This window comes from Vitis vinifera, chromosome 6 (assembly GCF_030704535.1).
Source record: "Vitis vinifera cultivar Pinot Noir 40024 chromosome 6, ASM3070453v1".
Taxonomy (NCBI): Eukaryota; Viridiplantae; Streptophyta; class Magnoliopsida; order Vitales; family Vitaceae; genus Vitis; species Vitis vinifera.
In genome coordinates this window covers 4162896-4173684 of record NC_081810.1, presented here as the reverse complement: position 1 = coordinate 4173684, position 10789 = coordinate 4162896, and the positions used below count along the sequence as shown (strand labels likewise).

The 10789-nt window shown below is 34.7% G+C and overlaps 1 protein-coding gene across 2 annotated transcripts in view; it reads left to right on the top strand.

Moving 5' to 3' along the window:
- Positions 1-80: 80 nt before the first annotated feature.
- Positions 81-10789, top strand: part of LOC100258617 (tRNA ligase 1) — a 67422-nt gene continuing 56713 nt past the window's right edge. The window contains exons 1-7 of one of the 2 annotated variants that reach the window (XM_002284865.4): positions 81-539; positions 2165-2578; positions 6386-6436; positions 6700-6782; positions 7382-7481; positions 8599-8677; positions 9353-9476. In XM_002284865.4, the coding sequence (XP_002284901.1) occupies positions 393-539; positions 2165-2578; positions 6386-6436; positions 6700-6782; positions 7382-7481; positions 8599-8677; positions 9353-9476 (998 nt within the window). In that variant the 5' untranslated portion in view covers positions 81-392. Of the gene's footprint in view, positions 540-2092; positions 2579-6385; positions 6437-6699; positions 6783-7381; positions 7482-8598; positions 8678-9352; positions 9477-10789 lie in introns of both variants that reach the window. The other variant, XM_010652821.3, reaches the window with a different exon arrangement.

Here is a 10789-nt window from a genome sequence, read left to right as displayed (position 1 = left end):
GCTTGGGTCGAGAAACAAATAGTATTGGGCCGCATTTTGCAACACCCATATCAGCCGTACAACTGGACAACAGATTTTGTGTTTTTGAATATCTCAGAGTGAGATTCAGTAGAGAGTCTGGAAGGCGCCGAGTGTCGAGACGATATCGTACAAATTCTCTCCTTGTGCCATCTATATACAAAGCTCACTTTCGTCATACAAGGGGCTTTTCCCCAACTTCTTTGGTATAAGAGTCTTGTTCTCAACTCAAGGCGGAACGTGCCTTCTGCAAAGCAAGGTTGCCTGTGGCTGATAGCAGATAAAACTTTCTTCGTGAGGGGGCCAAGGATAAGTCCAATCCATTAGGTTGTTCGATTTGTTCGGAAAAGAAACGAGATTGAATCACCATCTGAATGTCGGCATCGCAGAGGATCCTCTGCGGTTTTCTCACTCCAACTCTCTCTCATTCTTCCCGTTCTCCAAAGCTCAGAGCCTTCATCTTCTCTCGCTCTCTAAATCTCCGCCGTTCGATTTCCGACTCAGTCATGTCGAGCAATGAGGTACTTCTGTTCATCTTTCCTCACAATATCTTCTTCCATTGCTTCAATCATTATCGGTCCCTACCTCTTGTTTTTTTTTGATATATTTGTTGATTTTATTTAGGTTTTAATTACATTTCTCTTTACTGTTGAATTTTAATAAACTCATGTGTCTATGTATCGGTATCGATCGTCTCTGTTGAATCTTTGATGTGCTATTATTCAGATTCTATCGGCAATCCTTGCTGCACCATTTTTTTTTCTACTGAATGTTATTGAGCTTATTGATTTTAGATACGGATGTTGTGGTTCAATGAATTTGTCGATTAACGGGCTTATGAGTAGCTAAAAAACTTCGAAGAATTTCTCTGTATGGTGTTCTTGATAAAAATGCTATCTGAACAATTGCAAGGCTTCTATGTTTACTGGTTCTACAGTTTAGTTGTTTGGGAAGCTGCTACAAAAATTTAATTTCAGAAAGTAATGGAGAATATTCTCCTTCCACCGAAGCATAACAGAAATCTGGCGCTAAAGCTACTTGCAGATGAAACTTCTTTGATGTTCTAGAACTTATACAATTTAGATTTCTGTGTCATCATCTGAGTGGCATTGGTAACTTCTATTTGGCTTCCTAGTTCTGGTTGATCAGTTGCTTCAATGCAATACAATGTTATTGATTTTAGATACTGACATTGCAATTTAATGAATTTGTTGATATTTTTCTTTGGTTTTATTTTGATTTTAGCATCACTGATGCACACATAATACGATATTATTGAACTGTTGATGTCTTCTGTCTTTTGGACATTTTTTTTTATTTTAGTGTTTGGATTGAACTTTTTGAAGTTCTCTAACTTTTGGAGTAGTAGGAATGAAGTTGTTGACTTCTCATGACTTTGTTAAACTTCTTATTTTTCTGATTTTTCTTTTTGTTAGTACATGCATGTCTGTTCATATACTATCTTGCGATCTTTCAATGATTTTTCATTTTGTTGATTGTATCAGAACTGCTTGGTACTGTCCTTTTTGTTTTCTCTTTCTTCTCATTGTTGTTGAAGTTGTTAGCTATAGCTATCTTCTTTGTGATGCTAATTATTATTGTTTTTATTTTTTGTTATGATTTATGTGCACTACATGGACATGCCATTATTGATTTTTCTGGAATCTTTTATTTTTGTTTATCTTGGGCTTTTACCATCTTTTGATAATTTTACTCCCTTGTAAACTTGTTGGTAGTTTGATGTGATTCTTCCATGTTCCAATATTTGGTACCTTTTGCTGCTTCTTGTTGAATGTGTTCAATTTTAGCTACGTCCATTTGGATGTCGGAAAATTTGTTTTTAGTTTTGTGTTATGAGTTGTGGAGCATTAGAATGGTTATTCAGTGTTTTTGTATTTTTTAATTTATGTGATGCTATCTTTGTTTTCTCCTCGATTTGGTTGCCTTTGAAGTTGGTTTATTTTGGAAGTAATTTTCTTCTGGGATTTAGTTACTCCATTCCATGCCTGGTCCTTAAATTTTTTTTGAATTTCAAGTAAAATTGTTTTGTTTTCGTTACTTCTTTAATATGCAGAGAAGGGGCACAAATAGAAAACAGAAATGGAAACAGAAATCAAAACCTAACAAAAAATCTCCATCCATGCAGAGTGCATCAGAAGCTGCTGAAGCTGTCACCAACAGATTTGGTGGGTTGGCTGTTGATGAAAGCAGTGGCCAGACTTATCAAGTTCCAGATCCATCCGTACAGTTTGGGAGTGTTTTACCGGCAGACCTGGCTCCTGTGCAAGGTCAGGAAGCAATCTGGAAGCCCAAGTCTTTTGGAACTGTGAGTGGAGCCAGGTCAGTAGAAGTTGAAAAAACACCCATAGATAAAACAGGAGTTGAAATATTGGGGAATGGAGCTGAAATGGCAGTGGCTGAAAAAAGCTGTGCTGGTTTGAGTAAGTTATTCAGCAGTAATGCATTGGCGGACTTTACTGTAGACAACTCCACATACTCACTTGCCCAAATAAGAGCTACATTCTATCCCAAATTCGAAAATGAGAAGTCAGACCAGGAGGTACCTTTTTAGTTTTTTGTCCGTTGTGTGCCCTAAATGAGTCTTTAGTCTTACATTAAGAGATTTAGTTTGAAACTGTGAGTAATCAGACATGATAATATCCCAGTAAGCACCTCAGGTGTCTCTTTACTTGTTTGTGACCATATTCTTTTACAAAAACTACAAATATGCTAATTGTCACTTGCTATATTATAATTTCTGATATCATTTTCTTTCCCACCTTGTTTATTGTTTGTTTGAATTCGCCGGTCCTTTGAAATTTGTCACTTTGCTGCTTGTGTACTCTGTGATTCAGATTATTCATTATCACTTCTTTTGGTTGATGAAAATGTTATTTTATTTATTTTTTGAGTTTACTTCTAAGGCTGCTACAAATGAGACTATTTTCTAAATCTTTTGATAAGCAAACAAAAAGGTGGTGTAGGCCAAGTACAACCAATCACACAAAGCATGCATAAATACCCTGAAGAAGCGTAAAGAAGAAAAAAATCATGGAGCAAAAAACTGAAAGAAAAACGCTTTCTTGTATGGAAAGTGGAGAATTGATTGATTACCCTTTTTTTTTTCTTTTAACATTGATGACTTTGGAATTATGACACTAGCTATTTATACTAGCTAGATTGGATTGGGTTCCTTTGCGAAGTATTAGTGACATAGTGACCATTTCTTTTAGGGGTTTGGGTAGTACTATTATAGGCCAAGTTCTATAGAAAATCACTTGTCTTACGTCGATTTGGATGATATGGCGGGAAAGAAATAGGAGGATCTTTGAGAACAAGTGGAGGACTTTGGAGATGATATGGGACTTAATTTACTTCTATTCCCTTTTTAAACCTTTATTACTACAACGTTCAAGAGCACTTCTTTCATTGTTATTTAACTCGATTGGAATTCTACATGTGGACCAATAGAGGTTAAATAGCAACCAGGAACCATGCTTCAAGATCATTTTGTAGGAGTCGTGTGAACCCCTAAGGAATGGTGAGTCTCTTTTCTTTGTTTCATCTCTTGTTGTACCCTTTCAATCAATGTATATTGGAAAAGGTTTCTCCTCTGATTTTGATCAGATTTGGTGAATTGGAAGGATTCCTTATCTTGCACTTGTACTTCTAATCCATTTTAATGAATATCTTTGTTTCTGATAAAAAATAAACAAATAAAATAGCCTTATTCATTCCCTCCCATCCAAACTATAAAATAAGGTTAGAAAGGAAGCTTGTTCTATTAGAATTGGATTATTCTTTGAAACATTAGCTCCTTTTAACTTCCCCTATGAGTCTCTATTTCTTTGATTTTTTATTTTTATTGTTCCAGTCCTTCTGGAGACTCCAAGCAATGTGTAATGGGGTTGTTCTTTGCATTTTCATCTCGTTTCATAACCATATCTTACTAGAGTGTGCCCGATTTTCCTTGAGCACTTTTGTTATAAAGTTGAGAGAAAATTGCCTAAAATATTTGCTTTTTCTGGGAAGATAATCACAAACCTCTTTTCATCCTACATAAGTCTTTGAGAATAAGGGGCGTGAGGTGTCTACCTTCTTCATTCTCCCTTGCCTTCCAAATAGTATAAGCAACCTTCTTATCTCCACTCACAAAGCAGTGGTTCCTCGATACAACACCTTTTTCAAACTCTCCACTTTTCTACCCATTCTTACCCATTACTAGGAATTCAGACCTCACTCAACTATTTTGAATGATGCAAATCTTGACTTGTTTAAGAAACCAATTTAGTTAATTCACACAATCTCTCTCAAATATTTTATTTTACTCGTTGGTTTTTGCTTCTCTAAGAAATTAGACCACTAACCCTAAGTCAGTAAAAGCGCACATGGTCATACTACGGAAGAGCAAAAAGGAAATTATATTACCATGTACCAGGCACTTGGCTATTGAAATATTATGAGTTAAGAAAAGGCTTGTCTTTGATAGGTCACATCTAGTTTCTGAGAGTTAATCCATATAAGCAAGCTGGAAAGCTTGGTTTCAAAGCGGTTTTCGGAACCACTTGGATAACTGTACCTATTTAGTGTCATGGAAGGATTAACTATAGGCAGTTGATTGCATTATTTTTAATGTATGCATGTGGGAAGGTTAAGGGATTTGCAGGTGGGATTGATAATTTATTGTGATTCTTCTTCTTTGATATGTGTAACATTTTTTCAATCTTCCTATATAATCGTATTTTGATAAACAGTTATATTAAACTGAATAAGTCATTCCTAGGTTGTTTTCCTTGCTGCAAACAATTCACATTTTGAATAAAAGAATGTGAGAGGATGCTTCTTGTTGAAGAATCTGATGGATATTTCCTACTAATTAGGGAATATTTTCTATGGGGAAAGTTGACAAAATCTCACAGCTATGTGAGATGTTTTGTGTTTTGTAAAATATTTAGTATTTTTTTTTGTTAATTAACCCTTGATTTTCTAGGGTTTCCTAATTATAGTTAGTTTCTCAATTGTGTATTTTTTTATCCCCTTTTTCTAGTTGTCTAGGTTTGAATTTATATCATTGTAATTCCACCTATTTTGAATAAGAGAGATCATCATTCTTCTTCATGGTACTAGAGCGTCAACTCCAATTTTCTTAAAGAACTTGCCTGACCTTCATTATTGAAGCCAACTCCTTGTCCTCTATGCAAACCATAACCACAACAACAAAGTCTTCATTGGGTGATTATTAGAATCTGCAAGTTATCTTTAAAGTGAATGACATAAACTATCTTGAATGGTCATAGTTGGTTAAGACTTTTATCAAGGGGAAGGGAAGTTGAGCCATCTCCTTGGACTGGAAGCAAGCAAAGATGATCCCGAATTTGAATCTTGTGATGTAGAAGATTTGATGATCGTGTTGTGGCTATGAAACTCCATGTAACTGGAGATAAGTAGGACCTGCATGTTTCTCCCCATGGCTAGGTAAATTTGTGATGCTGCTCGTCAAGCGTACTTCAAGGTGCAAGATGTTGCCCAAATATTTGAGATAAAGGAAAGTATTAATTCAACAAAGTAAGGTACTTTACAGTGATCGAGTACTATAATACTATGAAGAGCCTTTGGCTTGAGTTAGATCCATTAGAATATCAAAATGGAGCTTAGTAAATATGCTACCATATCACTAAAGTTTGTCTAGTGGGAGAGAGGATTTGAATTTTGGTTGGACTTGACATGAAATTTGATTGAGTGAGAATTCGAGTTTTTGGAAAAGAGCCCTTGCCCTCATTAAATGAAGTTTTCTGAATTATAAGAGGGGAAGAGTCTTGAAGGAATGTTTTGTTGGAAAATAACTCCCAAGTAGGTTCAACCGTTGTAGCTTCTAAGGCGAACAAGGATTCTGTCCTGTCTTGAATGGATGAGATAATCGAAGTCTTTTCTCACGTCAAAAAAAAGTGTAGCTATTGCTGTAATATCTCGAAGGCTTGAATTGTGGAAATCAAGTGATAAAGGTAAATTTTGGGGTAATTACTTTTACAGACTAAGGTATACTCTCAAGAGGCATGCTAGAAACTCCATGAAACCATCATATTTTTAAAAAGGAAATAATGGCAGAGGAGACAAACTTGGACAGAAAGATAGTCAAGCCTGATTATGGTTAGTTTCTGAATTTTACATTATTTTCTTTCCTTTTTCTGGTTGTATAGGTTTGAATATATATTATTATAATTCCACATATTATGAATGAGAGAGATTATCATTCTTCTTCACTTCTATTAGCATATGCTTCATTGTTTGATGATAAAATTATCTGTTTCCTCTTGATGCTAGATTTAAATGTGGACTTCAGTGTTCTTATTTCTATTCATATGTTCAGATCAGGACGAGGATGATAGAGATGGTTTCTAAAGGCCTGGCTACCTTAGAGGTACGGTTTCTACAATTTCTTTCTTTCACTTTTTTTTTTGCCCAAATACATTCAATACTGTAGCTTCTGCCTTTATATGCTTCAAGGCTTTTTAAATATTAGCCTCAGATCTTAATTTCTTCTAGATACTTGCTTTGTGAGGCCTCATGTAGTTTCTTTTCCTTGAGCATGTTGTCATTTTGGCTGCTTGATTCTGCTGGACCTAATTGATGAAGACAATAAATATTGACTTTGCTTTTTATGGGCAATGACACTTTCGGCAGGTTTCACTCAAACATTCTGGATCCCTTTTCATGTATGCCGGTCCTGAGGGTGGAGCATATGCCAAGAACAGCTATGGGAATATGTATGCTTATAATTCAAGATTTCTCATTTTAATTGTTTGTTTTTCTCATTTTTGTTGCTCCTTTGATGTTCACAATCACCCTCTGCCCCAACCCACTGTTTTATTTCTTAGTTTGATACCTGCTTATATACTATTTTCTCTACTTGTGATGCTAGTTATTGTCAGCTGCTATTTCTTACTGTATAGCTCTTCCATTCTCCCTGTGTGTTCTATCTGCTTGTAGTAGTAATATGGGATGTGAGGTGCTCAAGTGAATTGTGGGAGAGTACTCTTAGTTTTGGGTATTACAGTTGCATATCATCATCTGTAGTAGGTTATAATTATATTTATTTGATGCTTTAAAATGGTTGTCAAGTCTTGTTTTGGCATAGTAGTAGAAATAAAGATAAGGTGTTTTTTTCTCACACATAAGGATGATGACAAACTTTCAGGTTTCCATGGAATTTTCCCTTTCTCTTTTTTAAATTTTATTCTTCCTAAAAATGTTTCCAAATGGTGGTGGTTCCATTTTTCCTGTTGAATATTATTTCATTTCACTCTTGTTTTTTATCGGCTATCTTTTCTGATGTAGCTTACTGAACATCATTCTTCTAGTTCAGATACACTGCTGTTGGTGTTTTTGTTCTTGGGCGGATGTTTCATGAGGCATGGGGTACTGCAGCGAGAAAAAAGCAAGTAGAATTCAATGACTTTATTGAGGTAATTTTTACTGAAGAACCTTTAACAAGAAGAGCTTTTTAACACGTTTGTTTAGCTTTCTAATAGTTATGATATTCCCCAAACCTAATGTATAAAAAGGAGAGGAAGAAAGAAGAAACATGGTTCCTTATGGTTTTTGTGGGTCTATTGGAGCAACTAATATTAAGTTGTAATTCTTATGGCCAGGATTTGTGTGCAGCTTACTTCAAATAATATGGTTATCATGGAGCATAACCATCTTATGACGAAAACTGAATTCCTTAAGTCTTTATATGGATCTCAGAAACAATGAGGGAATATAAGTTGGGTTGAATGCACAAAGACTTGACCCAAGGATCAATTTTTGTTGTTTGATAACATTCGAAACAGGAGGGGAAAAGAAAATATGATGAAAATTAGGGAAAGATTTATACATTTTGAAACTCATTATTTTCTATTAAAGAAGGGAAAGGTGGGGAAAGGGTGTAAGATTTTTTTTTTAAAATTTATTTATTATTTATTTGTGTTTATTTTATTTATTTTTTTAGTTTTAAATTTTTAGTTTATTCTCTTTTCCTTTTTCTTTTCTTTGCATTATTCCCTCTGTTGCTTTCTTTTGTTCACCCTTTCAATGCTGCATGAGCATTATTTGATTATATTTCTTGGAACCACATGCCAAAGAAGCAAGATTCCTGGCTGTATTCAAAATTGTCCATTACCACCATGATCAAAGTGTGATCCTGTCAAAGAGTTTTAAATCATAGAATATATTACATTTGCTATTTCCTTGCATTACCCACCTGTATATGAAGAATTTTACAGTTACGTCCTTCAACCAATTTTTACCAGGGATCTGGAATTCAAGCTTGTATTAATCAAAGTGTTTTATCAATTCCCTAGGACTTTTAGATGGGTTTCATACAATTCTTCATTTTGTGGTGTGCTTCTGATAAAAATGTGGTATTTTGTGTCAATCTCAATATGTTCAGGTTATGCACGTGTCCTTGTATGCATAATTGTTACTGTTTTAGCCCTTTCCATTATATGTTCAGGTCATAAGATGGTTTGCATCCATTTTTCTTATAAAAAGTTTATTTGAACTGATCAGGAACTAAATCTAACTATTGATCCTTTTCAGAGGAACCGTATATCCATATCAATGGAACTGGTTACTGCTGTTTTAGGGGATCATGGGCAGCGTCCCCAGGAGGATTATGGTAGAGAATCCTTTTCCTTCTATGTGATCAGAAGTATAGAAGAATTTTTAAAGATGGATGATGAAATTATAATATTTTTTGGACTGATACTCTAGATTTTAAACTTTTGACCCTGGACGGAGCTTTAGTTACTGTACAAGAGATTATTTTGTACAATTTATCAATATTTTCAACCAAACTTGAGGTTAGGTTGTTTTTAAAACTCAGATACTCTGGATGCAATATTGATATTTGGGAGTTATTTAGAACTGGGATCGTAATGATTTCTGCAGTCATATTTATTTATTTAGGGTGGTATTTCCTTTATGATCACGTAACCAGCAGTCATTTCTTCAGTCTGTCTTTTAGCTACTAGTTGAAGCTTGTGTTGGCTATTGCTTTTCTTTCAATTTTCTTCTGGCTCATAGCAGAAGATTTTGTTATTGATTACATACCTGACACTGGAATCACAATGCTCCATTTAGTCTTTTCCTTTTTGTTAATTTTTGTATTGTTTAGTTGGATGCCCTTCTTCATCCTAGCTCATTTAACAAAGTACTTTTTGAGCTTGTTTCTACACATGTATGGATGACCACATGCATACATATAATTATGATGTTTCATGCACAGTTTTGCACAACTATTAAAGTTTATACAATCACATCATGCTATTTATGTGCTGTTTGCTTTGAGCAGTGGTTGTGACAGCTGTCACAGAATTGGGCAATGGAAAACCAAAGTTCTACTCAACTCCTGATATAATTGCATTTTGTCGGGAATGGCGTCTACCAACAAATCATGTGTGGTTGTTGTCAACAAGGTGATGATCTAGGTCTATGTTACTGGAGAAGTGAATGAAGAATAATTTTTTGACTGATCCTATAAAAAAGAACATTTTTACTGATCCCATAAAAAAGAACTATTTTAACTGATGATTTATATCTAGGATTATGATATCAAAGAATGGGTGACTTTTGAGTTAGAACTACTTCTTTACTTATGCCATTGTTGTGTTCTTTCTTATGTGGATGAAGTTCAAAATTTTCTTGTTGAAAATTGAGCTACTTGCTGAATGCATTTGAACTTTGATGGAAGGTGAGAATTTTCAGATTTTTATGTGATTTTCAGCAATTTCAAACAATTTGACAGTAGATTATTTATCAAACAAATGATGTCTGACATTGCCATTAAAAGGTTACACCTTTTGTTATATATGATCTTGATTGCACAACAGTTTGCATTCCTCTATAAATAGCAAAACATTTCATGCCATTCTTTTATTTATTTATTTATTTTTTGATGACATTTGTTGCCATTTTTTTAATGTGGTTATTCCTTTCCCACAAATTTCTTGAGTATATAAGAAACTTGTGTTGCTGGATATTTTAAAATTTTTTTATTGACGATTTTGCATCTGTTGAAAAGGAACTTATATTTGTTCAGAACTTGCTTAATATGTTCCCATATAGCAATGAAATGAGTCTAGCTCATTAAATCATCTAGCCCAGTGGGTTGCATATCTTGTTTTCATTTCTCTTACTGGCACCTTGACAATCCATAGTACAGGTAAGGCTGGTGGTGATCCCTATACAATCTATCTAGAACTTTTTCTGCCCTAGAGATGTATAGTTTGGAATTTTATGAAATGTCAGATGCTGCCTTAGTAAACATTTTAATAATATCTGACAAGGCATGATGCACTGCATAGGGCATTCATGACACTATGTCAGCTGGCATGACTTGAAGGAGAGTTTATTTTTCTTTTACTGGTAGGGGAGGAGAGGGGGAAAGAGGAAAGCCTGTACTTGAAACAAAGCTTGGGCATACTTGACTTTTACATCATTAATGTGAAACCTTTATAGTCAATCCTTGTGCGAGGGGAATTACTAATAACAATAATAGTAATTATAATCTGATGTCTGCTTGGGAAGTTAATGCGCTTCCATGTGGCCTACTTACGCTCAGTGTCCTGGTATTTGTTGGGGCAAAGTTTTGGATTCTGTGATCATTGATCTGATGTATATGTCAATGATTCCTTTTTGCCCAAAACAATGTTCACCTCTCCTGCTCTTATTTAAATGGGTAAAATTTCTTGCTAATTTTTTACAAGAAGAAATATTGTTAATGCTGGAA